This window comes from Amia ocellicauda, chromosome 22 (genome assembly GCF_036373705.1).
Source record: "Amia ocellicauda isolate fAmiCal2 chromosome 22, fAmiCal2.hap1, whole genome shotgun sequence".
In the NCBI taxonomy this organism is placed as follows: Eukaryota; Metazoa; Chordata; class Actinopteri; order Amiiformes; family Amiidae; genus Amia; species Amia ocellicauda.
The window spans coordinates 6,327,738-6,348,558 of NC_089871.1; the positions used below are offsets into that span (position 1 = coordinate 6,327,738).

At 40.1% G+C, this 20,821-nt stretch overlaps 1 protein-coding gene across 1 annotated transcript; it reads right to left on the reverse strand.

The window, feature by feature from the left end:
- Positions 1 to 8,305: 8,305 nt before the first annotated feature.
- On the reverse strand, positions 8,306 to 16,783 carry ca4a (carbonic anhydrase IV a). Its single transcript, XM_066695832.1, has 8 exons — positions 16,662 to 16,783; positions 13,291 to 13,338; positions 12,556 to 12,720; positions 12,101 to 12,243; positions 11,528 to 11,620; positions 10,883 to 10,949; positions 10,526 to 10,689; positions 8,306 to 10,289 (listed from the first exon to the last, which is right to left on the reverse strand). The coding sequence occupies exons 1-8, from the start codon at positions 16,720 to 16,722 to the stop codon at positions 10,110 to 10,112; spliced, it is 921 nt and encodes a 306-aa protein (XP_066551929.1). The 5' UTR covers positions 16,723 to 16,783; the 3' UTR covers positions 8,306 to 10,109.
- Positions 16,784 to 20,821: the final 4,038 nt, after the last annotated feature.

Below are 20,821 nucleotides of genomic sequence, written 5' to 3' on the forward strand. Positions count from 1 at the left end.
AGTATACTTCTTTCTCTCCAGATCTTCCTTGTTGCTGTTGATATACAGTGCTGACTTTAATTTGTGGAAATCAAATGTAGAATCTTTATTGGCATTTGTATGTAAATATAATATTATCAAAACTATTGAGATTTATCATGTCATAAAAAAAGCTGTGCCTTCATGAAAACAAACCATTTAATCTGATGATGTGGCTTGTAATGTGACTAGTATTAGTGCTGCAAAAGGACTGCAATGCGTGACACTACTTTGCACAAATAAAGCATTTATTGCAGACAACTGGATTTTGTTAAGATAGGCCATCTATGACCATCAAGCTGTAAAACCAATATGGTACAGTATATTTTTTCCCTCCAGATCTTCCTTGTTGCTGTTGATATACAGTTCTGAGGAAATCGCCATGTAGGATCTTTATTGACATTTTATGACAACATAATATTGTCAAAACATGCTACTGGGATGCATCGTATCATAAAAAAATAAATAACAGCTAAGTTGTTCCCTATTATGCAGTGTAGGCCATGCGATGCTTTTCTGTGTTATATATTACAACATCTTGTATGGCCGTGTGCAACTTTATTAGATGTGGCTCCAGCCCACCTTATTTGCAGTACATTTAAAACTAAATCATGGTTCCTGAAAATCTCTGGGAAAGAACAGACCATTTACACTTTGTATACATTTTATGGATCACTGTGAGATGTCAGATGGACCACATTTAGTCCCTGTGACCGGTTCATTGCAAAATAATCTGCTTTACTTGTTGTGCTGGCGCTCTGCCCCCGGCGGGGTTGACCTTATTGGCCTCAGCAATTATTGAGGAGAAAAGTCCGATATGTCATTCGCTTTTCTGAGGCTTACCCTCTTTGATGGTGTCAGCGCCTCGCATTTTGTGCACCCAGGGAGAAAGATGTAGCAATAATCCTCGGAGGGGGTTATTGGTAATCTTTAGTCCTGTGTTGTATGTGGCCGCTGGTGTGCCTCTCTAGGGGGGTTTAGTGCATCATCATTGTCAATCAAGCTGATTTTCAGGTGAAGGAAGATCGATCTAGCAGGTAATTAGCAGTGCAAAAAAGCAAACTGAAGAACGCAATATACTCTGCATGTGTTTTAAAGTATGTCAAGCTAGGAATTGCAAAGTATACCAGGACATTCGTAATGTCCAAATGCTTTTTTGAGATTATTATTATTATTATTATTATTATTATTATTATTATTATTATTATTATTATTATTATTATTATTATTATTTTTAGCAGACATCTTATCCAGGGCGATTTACAGTTTACATATGAAACATTTCAAATCATTACAAAGTGAAGAAATACAGTCAGTACAAGATACAATAAGCACACATCCTAGTACAATTAATTAATATGTGCAGACACAATACAGTTAAAGGAATAAAAAGGATTTATTTATACATAAGAGTCATTTGTATTGTTTATGTGAATTTAGGGATGAGGGCTGTTCGTTTTCCTTGTAATTTGCCCTTAGTCCACTTGGGGGCTTACTTAATACAAAAAATAATAATAATCTCTGAACTGAGATTTGCAGTGTATCTGAAATCTCTATCGCCAGCACTGAAACATAATTACACTGTCTGATAATCAAAGGGGTGAATTTATAGTTTTAGATTGGAAGTTAATAAAAGTTACACAAGAAATGCAATAAAGTAATCAACAAGTGTCACAAGAAAACTACCTGAAACCAGGTAAAGACAGTTCAAAGCAAAGAAAACAAGAAAACACAAAAAGAAAGGATGGAGTGGGATAAATCCAATATGTAGAGCAGATTAAAACATAAAATGGATCATTAGGTTAGAGCCTAACCACTGATACTCTCTCCCATCAGCCCCAGTTTTATAAATCACATCAAATAATCCATCACTGAGCACTTGGAAATGTCGTCAATTCAGGCAATTTCAGACAATAACTGGTTGAATAAGAGGTCAGGCAGAAACCAAACACCGGAGCCTGACGTGAGTGCTGCTGGATTTAATGTCCCGGAAACACCACTATATTAAGTAGAACAATACACAGAAAACAAACAAACAACACAATCTGCAAACCAACGTACTGGTGTTGTCTTCCAAGCAAGAAAAGCGGTACTTCAGTCTGCACATTAACCCACCCCATACTGTTCAAACAGTTCACAGAAGCCGTTTCCTTTAGAGGACGTGCTACATTGGGAACACTACACAGGTGAGTGTAAAGGCCGAGACCTCGACCATCATATCCAGCTGTAACTGTGAATGATGCTCTGACTGTGTCCTTGAGGTTTAAACGTGCAAGAAACATACACATTCCCTTTAAAAAAACAGCCACCTATCTTCTTCATATTGTTGTTGTTGTAGTAATGTCCCCATGTTACGTTGCATGACTGTTAACACAACACGCACAACTGCAAGGAAGGTATTTAAGTGTGTCCCTGCACTGTCAATGAATGACACATCAAACCAGAGGAGCTTTTCCAGATTAGCAGGGACACATGCACCTGGGGACACAAATAGAAATTGGGCTTCAAGGCATTTGAGACAGAAAACAGGAGACACTTCTTCACACAGAGAGGCATCACAATCTGAACAAACTCCCCAGCAATGTGACTGAAGAGACAATTTGGGAACATTCAAAAACAGACTGGATAGGATCCTTGATCACTTCGTTATTAAAGGACACCAAATGGAGCTAAGAAGAGTAGGCATCACCAGTGGACAAGTAAAACAGGAGCCCGGTGATCAATGTCCAACAACTTACTAACACAACGTCCGAACTTCTCACCTCCTGTCCCACCAGAGACGAGTCGAGACAGATATTGTGACAGTGTTAGGAAGCTCTCACGATGGATGCCCATATGGTACGTGCTCTATGGATATTGCTGCTCCAACCGGCCTGTGGGGTCTACGTGCTACTGTCCTCCGTGTTTTGAGAAGCAGACAATGGGCCAGGGAGATGTTACCTTATTGTCAACTTATTGCCTAAAGGGGAACATAAATACAAGGAACTGGGAGATGGACTTTTCAATAAAACAACAAACAACAGTGCCCAATGATTTATCAGGGAACAGAATGCTTCCACTACTGCCGGGATTATTAATAACAACATCAACTGTTTAATTTATGACTTCCAGAAAAGTGTTTGTGAAAAAACAAGCAGGAAGCAAAACATGGTAAAGCATGCCAGCAACAAGAGGTAATAATTGTAGTCTAACAAGGAAATAAAAAGGCGCTTTTGTGCATAATTCCCCAAATGAGCTGGGAAGGCTTTATCTTTAGCCTATTGCCCCTCTTTTGTCTTGTTTTTTTTTTAAACCATGCTTCACATTCTGACAGTTTTTGTTCTATAATGCAGTCGCTCCCGGAAACACCATATAAAAAGATAAGGATGACAAATTTGGACTCCCCTCCAGAGAATTGTATATCTTTTCCGAGCTTCCACTGCAATTGTCTTATTAACAATTAGTTCCTCTTGGATATAGACATCAGCCAAATGATGCAGGGTACACGTGAAACTCCTTTTTACATTATATATTGCTGTATGTGTGTTGTTTTTATAGTAGTATGCAGGTTAAATTAGTGATAGTTTGTAACCCAAGTAGTGATAGTAATAGTAATATAATTTAGGTAATCATATTTTAAAGTAAGTACTTTAGTAGCTGTAATATAATAGCAGGTATTTTCATGTTCACAATAGTATGTAAATTACTATATGTCAATATTTATATATATATATCAATATTGTCAATTGTTTCATAATGTTCAGCTCCTCCAATCCCATTTTCTCCTTAAGGTGAATATCAGTATATACAGACGGGTGACAGATTAAAAGAAAAACCTGAATGGAAGTGGTCTCTCCAGGATGACAATGCCCCATCCACAGGACACGAGGGCTCACTGAATGGTTTGATGAGAATGAAAATGATGTGAATCATATGCTATGGCCTTCTCAGTCACCAGATCTCAACCCAATTGAACACCTATGGGAGATTCTGGACTGACGTGTTAGACAGTGCTCTCCATCACCATCATCAAAACCCCAAATGAGGGAATATCTTTTGGAGGAATGGTGTTCATCCCTCCAGTAGAGTCCAGAGACTCGTAGAATCTGTGCCAAGAGCATTGAAGCTGTTCTGGCAGCATGTGGTGCCCAACACCTTACCGAGACACTTTATGTTGGTTTTTCCTTTAATTTGTCACCTGTCTGCATATGTACTGCAGTGCGGCTACCATGCTGGGTATTTTTTGGTCCACCAAGACCATAGTGTCAGATACCTGTGGACACATAGTTTGCTTGGTAAAGCAGGTTAAAGGTCCATACCTAAAAAAGTGTAAGGAAGTTAGGAATCACCACTGTGTGCTGGAAATCTGGACAGCCTCCATAGCGTCCCTCAAAGGCATGACTGTGTTGACAGCTGTGGATGTATTGCTGAAAGGCCGGAGTGTAGAGCAGGAACACACAACGAAAGAGACCGTTTCGGTGCGGCAGTTGGTGGTTGTTGCCAACACTCCTTGTGGAGAAGGGGACATGTATCCTGCTGTGCCCAGTCAGAAGACAGAACCATTGTGGACTGTTCCTATAGACTGGAATTGAAAAGAGTTAGGGAAAATCTGGGAAGGTGTAGAAGCAGGGTAGACAAGTAAGAAGTGTAAATGTTCTTCACTTGTGGGCAAAGGAACAGAGACAATGAGCTGAGTGGATACATTAGTCAGAAATGTAAGAGAAGAGTCAGCAGCAGTAAAGAAAGGAGTTGTACCCATACGACTATCCAACAAATATTCAACAAATGTCTAGCAAGCATGTCACATGGCCGTCCATCAGTGTGGATTGTGTAATTCTGTCAATTCTATCTGGAAATTTATCTAACTCATTTTGGAAAGCATCACCTTTGAGTAGTGGTCAGTGCATGATTAAGACCTTGCAGAGAGCTTAGGCATTGGGCTGTCTGTGATTTTACCCATTGTTCATATCCCCTGTCCGCTGCTGCATTAATGACATTGACGGCTGACTTGGCACTACCAAAAAGACCACCAATATCACACAGATGGCTTCTTTTAGTCAGAGGCCTAGTGTGGGCGTGGCCGTTACAAGAATTATATGCTCTTACTTCTGTTTTTACCTGTTGTTTTAACCAGCTTAATGCTGTGGGGTGAGCAGCACATATAGTAGAAGGTGGTGCCGTCACAGAGGTCAGAGCATACTCTACCTGGACTGTAACCAAGACAGGGTCATGTATCTAAATGTTATTGGATCCTATGTGAAAGATTCCTCTTGGGCAGGGGTGGCTAACCCTGGTCCAGGAGAGCAGCAGGGTCTACAGCCTTTTGTTCTATCCAGATTGTTAACTGCTTAATTGTACCAATTTTTGGTCTTAATTAGGCAAAATGAACCTGTGTTCAGGGTATCCATTAATTGGTTATTTAGAGAGACCTGGAAATCCAGCAGGATTGCAGCTCTCCAGGACCAGGGTTAGCCACCCCTGCTCTAGGGGTTGCCTCGAGCAGTGTTGGGCATGAGGCCAGGGCCTCAAGGTGGACAAATTAAGAGTGAGTGTCAGTGCATCCTAAATATGATTCTGGGTGTTGTCAGTGTACTTGGCAGTACTGATCCTCCATCCCATTCTGCAGCATGGGGTGGATATCAGACCAGCCAGACACACACATATTCAATATATCAGTGTGAGGTTTACCAAAACCATCTTTGAGCATTCTCAAAAACATTGCATCACTACGTCTAGGATCTGAGTGCCTTGAATACTCTTTGAATGCTTTGAATGCTTTGAATTTCCTTTCAGCAACTCATGAGGAGGTTCACCTGAGCACTGTTTCACTTCCATTATAGTTCCCCAATTTCCATCACCAGAGCACCAGGGTGTCCTTTATTGCTGCCCTAAACGCCTTGACTTTATCATTGATATTCCCTTCGGACACTCCCTCAGCCCATGAACCATTTCTAAACACTACATTAATACCTTCCCATATGTCATTATTATTATTATTATTATTATTATTATTATTATTATTATTATTATTATTATTATTATTTTATTATTTATTTCTTGACAGATGCCCTTATCCAGGGCAACTTACGAAATATAAGAACAATACAAAGTGCAGTAATACAATGCAATAATATATTACTCAGGTATGTACTATAACATATTTTACATGCATTACACGTATTTCCTTAATTTCCTCTGACTGTTCCCAAAAGTCCACATTACCGTGGACTGGTTTCAATTTTGGTAAATCTCTTAGGAGAGTGTGTAATTCTCCTGGTGTGAATGGATGATGTATGTTAGTCGTCACCTTACAAACTGATTAATCTGTGTCCCCCTTATCTTTTTTAGTCCTGGTTTCTACTGGAGCCATTTTAACAGGTCAATCACTGAACTTACTAAGGCTGGGATAGAGAGGTTTGTATGAGGCGACGCATTGCCCTGTCCCCCATTCTCTTTCATACTCCCATGCCTTTGCGATCGAATTATCCCCGTCAGTTTCATCCTGCTCACTGAGACTAGCACCAAAGACAGCAGCACATTTCTCTCCAACCATATGTAATTTCTCTTTTTTATCAAACATACTATTTATTTCTGCAATTCAATCGTATCTTCCTCTTTCTCTTTTTCAAGCATACTATTTCTTTCTGCAATTCAATCACATCTTCCTTTTTTCTTTCAATATCGTTTTACACCATAACACCTGTACCCTTCTTTCCTGCATCTCCTTTTCCATTCTCTCATAACACATATTCGCAATTACAACCACTTGATCTGTTTTATTTGTTCTTTCTTTTTCCCACCAATATCTCTGTGCACTGGGGCTCCATTCTGGAAAACTAGAAAAATGGAGGTGTTCTAAAACTTTTGACTGGTAGTGTATAGTTTACCATCTTAGTGTAATTTAAACACGTCAGGCGACCACCCTTATGCAGACTGGAGTGTGCTTGAGGTATCTGAAGTCCAGCACAACATCCCTGCAGTTGCTCTGATATCTCATCTGTGGGGAAGTCATAAAGCTGTTACTTTCCTCACCCACAGTAACACGTATGGAAAGTGTTGGAGCCGGAACGTGAACCAGGAATCTTGCCTATCTAGTCACACTCCTTAACCAAGCGGATCACCTGACTCATTTGGCAGGCTGATTGGGCTTCAGTCTACAGGTGTGGTCCTTTGCCTCCAACTCCACTTTTAGTTCCAAGGCAGCGGTATCTAAGAACCAGGACACGCCAGCTCCTAACTCTCACTGTGAGGTCTGAGACAATGAGCTATATTCAACGGGGAGGGCAGGGGGAGACCAGCTTGTTGCTAATGCTTTATGAATACCACTCAATGTTCTTTGAGGCACTGAGCTGCGCTGAAAGGAGTGGGTCTTCCTTTTCACGGTTGAATTTTTTCTCTGTGTGCTGATTTCAGTGAGGCCTGCAGACACTGTTGTCTTGTCTCTTGGTCAGTGCCACAAAGAGTCCTTTGATTGCCGGGCAGCTGCATGCGGGCTCCCAGGGGTACGTGGGCTTAAGATTTAGCTCCCCCAAAGGAGACGGCAGGTCTAATTTCAATTAGAAAGTCAATTAGAAATGGATTAGAGGATTGATTTCTATGTCACGTTAAGACTGACTTCTTCTTTCATAATTCTCCTGTGAGAGAATCACCCTGGGAAATCGAGGTCCCCGTCTCCGGTCTCCCCTCCTCTCAGTCCAGAGCTGAAACTGGCAGTCAGCGGTTGTTGGTTTAATTATTTTTCATTGGTAATGTAGGAAAGTCAATACTACCCCTCCACACCGTTTGCTTAAGAATGAATCGGCTTCAAAATACCCCACTATGTGGTCCATTAGCTGTGGTCAAATAAAGCTCTTAATTCAGTATGTTAAAGGAGTCTGTCTCCGCCTATAGGGGTTTGGCATGTGAGATCATTGAGAAATGATCGTTGAGTCCATCACAACTTGTCATTCCTGTTGATTTTTATTTTTAACTTTCAGAAATTGAACTAACAATTTTGGCAAATGTTTAAAAGCGGAAAGGACTCCTTCTTTGCTCTATTAACCAATCAATCAATCAGCTGAAAGCACCAATCCCTGATGGATGTAAGCCACGGAAGTGCCTCTCTTAATTTTCAAATAATGGCCCTGCATCGACTCTCTTCCTTACAGTCCTCTGAACTCCTTTAGCGCTGACCTCAAACACACATCAGGGAAACATTGTCTTCTATTGTGCCATTCTTTGTGTCATGAATTGGGTTATCCCCGTTTCCTAAACTTCACTTGACATCTCCTTGTAATGATGTCAAAAGTGACCACACAGGACATAACAATAAAATGACATTTTTTATTCTTCAATTGTTTTCAAAACCAACACATTCTCATTATTATTCCAGGTATTTTCTATATTACCTAACAGTAGCAATACCAACAGTAACAATGTGTTTATTATTCTAATTCAAGCATTAAGATTATTGCCCTGTACATACAAACATTTCATACCTGCGTACAATAACATTATTCTGTGCCGACAACCATTTGCTATGGTCCTATTGCATCATAATCGTATAAGCTTTGTTGCTGGTCTTTTTTGGTTGGTTCAAACAGACTCAGTAGAGTCTGCATCATACAAATAACAAAATAATTTATATATTTTATGCATACATTTATATATGTAATAATTTAAATGCAACCCATAACCAAAGATAAATAAAAAGTGAAAAATGTCAGCAGAAATATGGTCATTCAGTTATTAAATGTGAGGTCAAATAAATATACCTATCCTTTGATTAATCGTGATACAAGACGAGCAGGAACTTGGAAATTCGATCCTGTGAGATGTAACATTGTCGCCCTAAGACTACACAGCCTGACATTGGGTTTGATGAGGTCAATTGAAGCATCAGTTTTACCCTGGTCTTTTTTAATTCAAGGATGAGAAAAAGCACAGATACCTGTCAGCTGGAGCAATTCAATATTTGCTCTCTACAAACGCTCAGAGGTAGGTAGGTCACCCACATCTGCTGCAGAACCACAGAAAAGCAGGACCCAGTAAAAACAATCATGATCGTACTGCATTACACTGGGGCACTTTAGAGGAATAAGAAAGAAACTGACTTGTAACAAGCACTTCCATGTTTCACAGGCCTAACTAGGCTCTTCCTTCAGTTAGTCAGTTAGCTTCTAGATATGTACAATTTCTTCACCTTTTTCTTCAATTCCCTCTATATACTTTGACTATACTTTGAACCAGTGAGAGAATAACACACACCTGTTTCACTCACTCCAAGGGCTTTCCCAATACAGGGCATTATTGTGGCCCACATTGTCATCCCAGGATTCATTCTCCTTGAGTCAGAGAAATAAAGCACACCAATGCAAACGAGGCGTGAATCTCTGCTTACATTGTGTGCAGGCAAATTCAGCGCCCGTCTCAATACAATAATGTGCTACAATCACAATGAGAGGACGGACACTTGTGATAAGGTGTTCCCCAGTCTCTGCCGCACGAACCCTCATCATTGCTCATCTGTTCTCTCTACGCTTTGGAGACTAAACCAACAGCGACGTAGACTGGTTCAAAATATACACTCACAGAGTCCCAGAGACATTAACAAAATGCTCTTCGATGGTGTTTCATTACTCGCTCACGCTGTGATTCATAAAGAAAACATAAAGGTCAAAAGTAACGAGAGAGAAAGCAAAATGCAGCATGAGATCAGCCAATCTCTTTACTTGGCTATGCAAGGAAGGCCTGGTCTCTAGCGTGTGTGCAGTATGCATTGCATGTTCTGCAGGAAAATAACTTGGTGTTAATTACTGATGGGAAACTCACACTACACGTGATCCCCTTGCTAAGGTCCATGCTTTCAAAATAGGAGACCCATTTCTTTCAGAAGGCCCAGCTGATTCAATGATAGGGTGACAGAGTGCAATTCAAATTCAGTGGAGCTGAAATGGAACCTGGGTGTTCACCAGATCCTTATATTTTGTTTATGAATCACTTATATAACAAACTGTAGTGGCTTGAGATCATAAGAAAATCCAGTATATACAGTGTCAAAATGGCTTGACAAAGTTCGCCTAAAGGAGGCTTTTTCTCTCATCATTTGGACAACCTCAGTAGATGATGTTTCCTTAGTGCAGCCAGGACACCCCAACAGTGGAAAGAAGAGACGCAGCCAACAGAGCCATGCTGGCCACAACCACATTACTTCCAGATCGGTACACTATCCGGTTGTTCAGTTTTTGAACGGGCCTGAATGTATCAACCATGGACTTCATGTCTTTAAAGTTCAGCTTTGTGAAAGCTAAAATCTGGGGGGAGACAAAAGAAAATCGGTGAAGAAGTTTAGATTGAGAAGCACATGTCTAAAAAAAATCTTTTTTTTCCATGACGTTAGACGATAAGACTAGTTCTTCCTTCCAATGTATCTAAAATATATGTTGCTTCCGAGTTACTTTTTTGGTAAGGGACTGTAAGACACTTTGTTTTGAGAGCAGGGCTGTGCCCCAGTGCTTAGTATACTTTCATCCTTGATTCATCCCCATACCTGCTCTTTGCTGAGTGGAATCGGGTTCTCGAACACAGTCCACACCACGGCCTCAGAGCAATCTGGAGTCGTGAGGGATCCTTCATAGCGATAATACTTGGTCAGGTTCTCTGGGGCAGGAATGAGTTCGTCCAGTCTCAAACCCTGCAGCGTGGTGTTCAAGCCTAGGATCCCAACAAGCAACATGATCACTGCTCTCACACACACACTCCTCGACACTCAAATGGACACAAATTACAGTTTCAGTTCCTTTCAAAGATACCCATGGGGACCAGAAAAACGGGTAACACAGGTGCAAGAACAGATAATGATGTCTTGGCCAAAAGGGAGATCTGCTTTCTGGAGATCGCCACTCACCCATATCTGTGATTTTGTCTAGTGCATCAATGAGTTTTGTGTAGTTCTTATTCTCCTCAGGCGACTCCTGAAATTGTAAGAATGATGCACCTTGAATCACTTTTCTTTTGTACAGTATTATTTATTATTGTTCTAGTTTTCTATCCATGTTGCTTTGCTGGTTCTAGTACAGTTCTGGTAAGGGTCACCTTGGGAGCACATTGCCATTCCAGGTCAGCTCCTAAAGCACTGAAATTATATAGTGAAAATTAACTGGCATGGTCAGCATCGTGCCTCACCAAATGCCCTGTTTCTGTCTAGATTGCAATTCTATCTGCAGCAGTCAGCGTGACTTCTACCAAGTCTAGGGAATTAAATCACAGGAAAGCACAGATGCCACCACAAATTATCTTTATAGTGGAATGCTTTTGTCAAAGAACGAAGCACGGTTTATCTCTTCATCTCCCACCTTTTCAGTGGCTACAATTAAAACCATGTTGCCCTTGTAAAAATAGAAGACGATTAACAAATAAACGCACAGATCAAGCCTTTCTTCTTTAAAACCATGGGCTATTCACAGCATTACCTGAAACCTGTCTCTATATTCAAGTATAAAGACCACAAGTATCAATGAATCACTGTGTGTCTTAAAGGGGTCCAATTTACCTGGTAAAAGAATCCCAGGACCGCAATGCCATCCTTTTCCTTCACGGCCTGATCCAAACTACTGTGCGTGTCTTTAATGTGAACAATATGCAGCTTTTGGAAAGAGAAAAGTGAGTCAATATGACAGATAAAGCAACACCTAAAAATATATCTTGCACAAACAGTTTTTTTCCCCCCTAGGAATCCACGACCCAAATTGAATCAAATCTTCAGTCCACCCACCAAACTCAAATTCTGGCACCAGGTCCACACAGGGTGATTATTGCATACGCATAGCTGCCATCGATTAAATAATTGGTAGTTTGGGTTTTGCAGGTTTTCATGTTGATGAAAGAAAGACGTCTGGACTTGTCACAGAGCAACGAGTCGTCGAATCAACCTGGCCTTAATTCCAAGTCATTCTTTCCACACATCCTATTCACTGATAAACGTACAGACTACCAATAAAATAAAAAGACTATCAAGTCATGTTCGATACCAACAAAGCACCCGATTCCTATTGCTCCAGTCAGTGCAGCTGGTCTACCATACACTGAACTGAATGGTGACCAATCCTGGCAGCGCTGTACGTACCTCCATGGGAAACTGCTCCCCATCGATGGTGTGCTCCGATCCGGGCCCTCCATCAGTCCCCCAGTGGAGGTGGAACTGTAAAGCCTTGTATGTCGTCAGATTGCCTCCACTGATCTTCTTACCAGTGGGAAGAGAAACCTGAACTGCAGAGAACAAAAAGGGGAAATGGTCGTATACATATGGCAAAGCAATGGACTGTACTGGAGACTCTGAGGATACTCTACACTCAGAGAAATAAGTTGCCTTCGTTTCGAGTTCATGTGTGTCATCACAATCCGAGTGATCCGGGCACATTACAGCTATATGCCCCATGTGAGGCACAGTCCAGACCAGAGCGAGAGGAATTTCAACCGCAACAATGGCATGATGATCCGTACTTTCATTTCAATGCATCCCAATCTCAAACTCAGACTTTAGAACAGGTCGTTTCGATGGTGGAGTCCGTACCGACTTACCCGAGTGGCCGTTGTTCTTCATGAGTGCGATTGTCTGCTTGTCGTAGTCTGTGAATGTGAACGTCATGAGGTCATTGTTTCTCAATGTTCTCTTAGTTATGATGTTGATGGGAGACTGATTGTCTCCAGCACAATCTGGGTGAACCTTGTTCCATTCCTTTGGTCCTGTAGAAAAAGAAATGAAGGCAATCAAAAATTAAAAAATAAACACACTGTACATTCAATATAGGGGGAATTTTTTTTTTTTTTGCTGACACTGGTGCCATAAATCAACGAGAGAGAATGTTAATACTTTATGCAGTAGTCCAAAGTGTTTTTGGTTACACATTAACAAATCCTTAATCATCACAGTGTATAAGGTTTGCACTGTAGCATGGTCAGTCAACTGCCAGGAACTTTTAAGCCACAGAAGTCTATCCTAATTCACAAGATAAAGCAAGGTCAGTGTTAAGTGCTGATAAAACTGCCAATAAAAGGACTTTTATGAACTCTGAGCAAATCTCAGTCCCAGGGCTTCTCTGGATAGTTACCCCCTGGTAACCTGTATCAGATGTTATGGCACTGGAGTTTGGGGCGAACAGGAGCATGGTGTCAGGAAAGCAGTAACTTATCGTTATCATTATAATGGAATTATTCCTATTCACACCCGATTGTGGCAGATCTGATTTGTGTGTCAGAGTTCTATAGGCCTAAATACACTTTCAAAAGGGTAATCAGAGAACATGTTTGTCTTACCTTTGCAAGAAGAACTCTCGCATGTCACCTGGGAGAGATAGCACCACTCTGAAACAGAAGGTACTGGGTTAAAGTAGTGCTAGGCGTTCAGAGATTTTAAACTATGAAGCGTTTTTACATTCTGAATCAGCGTTCATGTCACTTTCTTTTTCTTTTTTTACCACAAACTATGTGGAATTGTAAGCAAAATTAGTATTAGCAACTAGTATTGGAAATCGGAAGGAATGTGGCCTATTGTTCACTTTTCATGAAAGCAACTATTATCAGCCACTATATAATCTATTAAAAGAATATAGCCTGCAGGCATTCAAAGCTTGTTAAACTAACATGAAAAAAACTCAAATCTGTCTTTTTAATGTTGCAAACTGAAAATGAAAAACAGTAGTCTGCTCTAAATGAATAATCTTCTTGGCTTCTTCAAAGCCAATAGTTTATTTTTTTCCTTCACCATTAACCCTAGAAAACTGTTTTTATCTACGTTGACATATAGAAAGCATCATGTAGCTAACAATAATTGAATAAACAATGAGAGTACATTCATTTTCTCTCCTGTGTTTTAAGTTATCTTCAAAATAGTATTAATTTGGAGGGAGATTACCACACCCTTGATTAGTAGAGATCTGGACTTCATAATAGTTTAAGCAGACCAACAGTAGCCTTTCCTTGTATGGCCCCTGAAACCCGCAGTGACTAAAATACAATAATACAATGTTCAATCAATTCGCATTAGACACCAAAACAATGAAAGCAGCATTATCAGGTTGTTTAATAGAAATGCATGTATTTATTCATGAATAACACAGACTGGAACTCAACCCGTATTTCACAAAGCATTACCAAACACCAGAGACACATCATTGAGGTGTATCTTCAGTTACGCATCACGTTATCAGAGGGCTGATTACCACAACACTTACTCTGAAAAGACCCAATACGGCTATTAAATGGATATAGGAGACAACAGAAATGACGCACTGCAATAAAGCTACTCCCGCACAGCGATTGTCATCTGTCCATGAGGAATTAATTTAGTTGCGTTTCAAACACTTCAATCCGTCCACACACGCATGTTGAATCCAGGTGGGTAATGCCTTGTATTGATCTTGTTGGAAAGCTGGCCGAAGACGGAGTGGAAACTTGGAGTGAATTGGAGTGAAAAATGTACAGCATAGTACAACATAATGAGGACATTATTACTACTAGGATAATAATAACAATAACGTATATACTTATCTAAATCTCAATCATTGTCTACTTTTCAATTATGTTTTTAATACAACGGAATAGAAAATGCTTTGTTCGTCCAATCCTGTCATTCACTACTCTTTTCAGAAATGCATTGCTTCAGAAATGTCCTTTGATCTGCAGTACAGCGAGATCTGACATCCTAGAGCTGTTTAATAATGGTTTCATCAAACGTGAGGGGTGGGGGTGGGGGGTGTCGGCCAACTGGATCTATAGGAATAGAATAACGTGCCAAATACATTCTTTAACTGCCCCACAGCAATAACACACCCCACAGACCAGGCTATCCCAGAGACTCAAACTGTGTGAGATTCACAACTTCTGAGCTCCCCCTTTAGGAAAAACGGTGAAAACCAAGTACCGACCCCTTCAGCACAGTTCACTCTCCATCTACAGGGCATTCACCAAGCAAAGCCCATCCAGGGGCATCTCTCCATACTGAACAAGTGAGTACCTTTCACATGAATGAGCATATTATGTATTCAAAGCATGTATCCACCTTACTGCTGGCAGTGCTGTTTGCTATTTGTCTGACAGATGTATGAAGGTCAGCGTCTGTTGGGAGAAAGATGCTGAACTTGTCTAAACTATTCGCTCACTCTTATGAGAAGCTCAATGGTGAAATATGAAATGCACGCTTTGAGTCTCGTTTGCTTCGCGTTAATGCAGTAATCATGGTTTCGCACAAGTCTGCTCCAGTCAAAGCGTAAACAGAAGATGCAGCATGTGTAGATATAACAATGAAGAGCTTGTATAAGACATCTATGTTGAGTGACGTCATATAACAGTACAGATGAAATAAGACTAGTGTTTGATGTCCCTGGAGGATAGAGGATCCCTCTATCGCAGGAAAATACTTTGGGTCGCTTGGTCTTAGACAGGGTAGAAATGTGTATGACGGAGCTCCCTGGCACAGAGGATATAGCGGCTCCTGTCCGGAGACTGAGGAGGCATTGCCAGAGTCTTGCCCTGCGCTCTAGGGCAGATGGTATCAGAATTGCTCCCTGGAGAAATTTGAATAGGTTGGGGCAGTGGTTCTCAACCCTAGTCCTGGAGGACCCCCTACCCTGCTGGCTTTTGTTCCAACCGAGCTCCCAATTACTTAATTGAAGTAATAACTTCCTTACATTTGACTTTTGTAAATTGTGTAACTCATAAAAAAGTTGGTTCCTTTATAAGATAATAAGGTTATTTACAATTGTATACTTAACTTAACCCCCCTACTGTTTAAAATAATGAAAAGGTTCTGATTTAGGAAATTATTATTTCATTTAAGTGTTCAATTAATTAAGAGCTCGGAGGCATCTTCTGATATGTACCTGCTGAGGATGCTACAAAATATCTGCTGATCAGTGGAGTGTCCCCAATTTGAATCTCACCTACAGTAGCCTATCATATAATATCTGCTTCACAAACATGCTCACACATTTACAACACATTCTTATTTTGTGTTTGATTGATTGTTAAAATACAAAAATACACTTAAGATTTCGAACGAGAACTTCAAGGTGAAGTCCCCATGCTTATAAATATTGGTTTATAAATATTTAAGTGTTTTTGTTCTAATGAGGGGAGTATGCTAGAATAACCAGAACCTTATCAAGAATTGCATAACAAATCCATACATATTCTGAAGGTCAATATGTCTTGGATACAATATTAAAAATAAACCATTACAAAAAAAAGAGAGAAGAATCTGAGAGAAAATCAATCATAAAGTATTAATTTACAAGAGTCCTCTACATTTCAGTCCACCGACCACCAGATAACATCAGCATCACAGGGCAATGCGTTTCATAACAATTGACTTCCGAAAGTGATCCGGCATTTTACAGAAAGATAAGGTAGAGAATACAGTATAGTATCAAAAAAGAATAAACTAGAAAATAATATAGTCATGTGTGATCAAAGTGACTAAACGCACACACCCACATGCACACAATCCTCAATGAGTGGAAACTTGATCATTATTAATATTTACTACTACTACTACTACTACTACTACTAATACTAATAATAATAATAATAATAATAATAATAATAATAATAATAATTCTTAAAGAATATGCACTAAACACCTAAAAGTTTAGTATCAGCACTGAAATGCCTTCTCTGTTGTATCTTACCTGCGCCTGAGCTGATGCACAGCAAGGAGGCAAGTGTGAGGGAAAAAAGGATCTGACGCATTTTCTCTCTTTCTCTTCGGCTCCACCAGTCGACCCTTACAAGTGAACGAGGTCTTTGTGAATGTGATCGCATTCACTGAAGGGTTTATATCTCTCACCGTAAGACCTGACAGGGGATGAAATATAGCCCCTCCCTCTTCGGGTTTCATCTAATAAATACCTCTTACCGATAAGAGTTTGGATAAAATGTTTCCCCCTTTTTGGTCCCATTATATTTTAATATGGTAATAACTTCGATATATAGATAGAACTATTTGTAACACAAGATAATGAGACAGTGGTCGATAAAAGGATACAGATAACTAGTGTGATAGAATAAATATGTATATAGAAGGCTACAAACTTTGTGCAGGTGTCATATAATTGGAGTGTGTGAGTGCTTCGAAGTTATAAATAGCTTGGTGTGGGAATAGCTAAAATCTGAAAAAATCTACTAAATACATAAACGCATAGTCTTTAAAAAAATTCACCTGTCTCACCCTGCTTATTGTCTATATGTGCTCATATTGCAAATGTCAATATTAATCTCTATCTAAACACAGCATCTTCATTATTATTATTATTATTATTATTATTATTATTATTTCTTGGCAGACGCCCTTATCCAGGGCGACTTACAAAATATAAGCGCAATACAAAGTGTAAGAATACAGTTCAGTACAAGGCTTCAAACATTACAAATTCAAATTTACATAATACACATTTTCATACTATGGGTTCATACTCTGCGCCTTCGTTTTTACTGAATACATTGCATAAGAGGATACTTAGTTGAAATACCAAATGTCTGCACCGATAGCACTGTTTGATTATTGATTGATTGATTCATTCATTCATTTATTTGGGGTCTACAAATTTCAATATCAATCCATGGAGATAGCTTTTGCGCTTTATGTGGAGACAGGCGCGGTGTCGCGTCTATTCTTTTATCGTCACAATGGCCTCGCGTTGCAAGACTGGCACATGCTGTGCTGAGTTGTGAAACTAAAATCCCTGCAATCATCTTGGCCCTGGGACAATCAGACATCATTTCCCTCAAGCCGCATTAAAAGCCACAATCTCCAGAGAGGTAAGACGAGAGCGGTGCCCCCAGTCCCTGCAGCTGACGGGACACTGTCCCACTGCAGGATATCAGGTTCACTCGTCAAAGAAACCCTGATTCCTATAGATTGCTCCTGAGGCTTTGCACACAAACAGAAATATATGCAGGCTGGATGGGTGGATGGATGGATTAATATAAAAAACATCACAATGTAAGAGATCTCGATATACTGTCGTACCAGGGCATATACCTTGCTCTCATTAGTTCCTCATTAGATTTGACTCTATTTATCCAACCTGCCAGCATTAATACGGTTATAGAAGCGGGAAGAGGGGAGCGGGGTAGATTAAGAAACTCATTTTCTATGAGATACATTAGGCAGCTTAGAAAAAAAGAGTGTCTGGTCCCCCTGCTGCCATCCAGTATGCCAAGGTCAGCAGCGAAGGGCCACAACAAGATACCATATTCTGTCCTTCACATTTCGCCTACAATCACCAAGACAAAGCAACATCCAGAGCTCCGTGCAGAACGAGAATGATAGCATCGTGCTAATGATATCTTATAATGCGCGTCTAATCAAACCACAATGTTGTCCTGACCGGGAATCGCAAAGTACAAATATCAAACCTATCGCGGGTTAAGGTATTGTTAGAAGCCTTTATGCTATTTATACCTAAACGCGATAGGGTACAACTTTGTAATATGCGATTTGCGGGTGGGTTTCGACTTGGTCCCTTAGGCAGTAGCAGACTGACCAGCTGGAGTAATTCAGTGCCCCCTAGGATTCATGTGTCTCTGATTGATGTACTCATGCGCCAACAGAAATCTCTTGTATTTGCGTTAGGAAAATAGTGTTCAACACACTTAAAAGACATCTTATTGTCATGTATAGTTTAACACAGAGCAACATACACTTAAGAACATAACAAAGTTTACAAACGAGAGGTGGTGCTCGTTTGGTGTCCATTAATAACTAAGTGATCCAAGGATCCTATCCAGTCTGTTTTTGAATGTTCCCAAATTGTCTCTTCAGCCACATCGCTGGGGAGTTTGTTCAGATTGTGACGCCTCTCTGTGTGAAGAAGTGTCTCCTGTTTTCTGTCTTGAATGCCTTTGAAGCCCAATTTCCATTTGTGTCCCCGGGTGCGTGTGTCCCTGCTGATCTGGAGAAGCTCCTCTGGTTTGATGTGGTCGATGCCTTTCATGATTTTGAAGACTTGGATCAAGTCCCCACGTAGTCTCTTCTGTTCCAGGGTGAAAAGGTTTAGTTCCTCAGTCTCTCAGTAGGACTTTCCCTTCAGACCTGGAAAAGTGTGGAGCCCAGAACTGTCCACAGTATCCAGATGAGCTCTAACTAGCGCATTGTACGGTCTGAACATCACTGCCCTTGATCTCAATTCCACACTTTTGACAATATACCCTAACATTGTTTGCCTTTTTTTATTGATTCCCCACATTGTTTGGATGGAGAAAGTGAGGAGTCCACGTAGACTCCTAGGTCTTGTGTTCTTCATCTAGTTCTATTCCTCCCATAGTGGTTAATTACTTTTGTAAAATAGTGGATTATGTATACACAGGAGTTTCATACGAGAAAACAAACGTTAATAGTTCCAATGTTTTTTGTTTTGTTTTGCTTTTTCCTGAAACATTGCAACAATTTCACAGCAAACAGGGGCTGTAATAACAGGGATTAGTCTCTGCCAGTGCCAGCTGGTACTAGTACACAGCACATATTGTGATACTTGACATCAGTGAATTGCCAGTATCGGTGGGGTTTGAAGACTTACAGACCTAAACTAAACAGTCACACACCAAGCTGGCACTTCAAGGAGAATAAGAACACAAATATTTGAGGGCTTGCCAAGTCCTAATATCAATTGAACACATCCGGGATGAACTGGAAGAGCTAATCAGAAACGTAATTCACTACACCAGAAAGGACACCGGTTGAAGAATGTGTATTGTAGATGTGGTAAAAGAAATACATGCACAATTCGTTTAATTTGACTGCTAACATGGTTCTGAGACATTAATTCGAACTGATATTAATGAGATCTGAGACTAGAGCACCTTGGAAAGTCATCCTGATGGTTGTATACCCACATCTGCATGTGTCACAGTATTTCTTTTAATCCTATACTCCGTTTGACTTCTGGGCGCTTAACACTCATTTCTACCAGTTTTCTGATGAAATATATGTTTTTTTTAATAAATTGGTACACGGCCAGCTGCAGAGCGCAAGAGAATGATTATTGATCTTGTCTGCTTATCCATTGCATAAAAGTCTGTGCGCGACTTAAATAATTACTAACTGCTGTATAGTCCTAAAATGAATTTTCCTCTTGAAAAGACTGACATCTTCCGGATCCCTGAAAAGGTCCCAGCATTGATTACTGCGGGAATTGTTTCTGTGGAATTCAAGTCGCGGTGTAAGGTATTAGTGACATCTATTGGTCATTGGCAAGCACAGTCTTTAACACTTCTAGTGAAAGATTGTATTTGTGCTTTCTATGGGTGTACGAGACATGCTTCGTTTAGAAATTGAAATTAAATTAAGAGATTATAACTGATAGAAATAATAATAATTTAAAAAAACGAATAAACAAATCAATATCGTTGTTCTGTGTGGGTTCAAACCATGAATTCTAAAATATTGCATGGATATATTTTAACCCCAAAACAGGAGTAATTCCGGTACTTTGGCAATTAAATTGCTTCACCATTAGAGAAAATACAACTACTGTGCTAGTAACCTGTTTTCTTTATTTCTTTATTTTTATTTATGATTAACATTGTGCTTCTTCCTCGCATGTGAGTGATTCATGTTTATCTGATGCTACGTAATGCTGCTACTGTGATTATGATTTGCTGTGAACACGCCGGGGGCTGTTCTGGAAAAGTCTTTATTGGGCCATTAAGAGGCCGGGGCCTCGGCTCTGATCAAACATAATCATAGTGAGCTGTCGTAGAGATGGTGACTATAGTTTATTGCAATGCTTCTGAAGACAAGACAACCGACATATGGAGTACCCAGACTGTGGTCGTCCTTGGCACGGTG

Coding starts and splice junctions, on each gene's coding strand:
- ca4a (XM_066695832.1), bottom strand. CDS start 16,722: ATGCGTCAGATCCTTTTTTCCCTCACACTTGCCTCCTTGCTGTGCATC. Junction 12,721..13,290: donor CGAGAGTTCTTCTTGCAAAG/GTAAGACAAACA, acceptor CTTTTTCTACAG/GACCAAAGGAATGGAACAAG. Junction 10,290..10,525: donor TTCCACTCAGCAAAGAGCAG/GTATGGGGATGA, acceptor GTCTCCCCCCAG/ATTTTAGCTTTCACAAAGCT.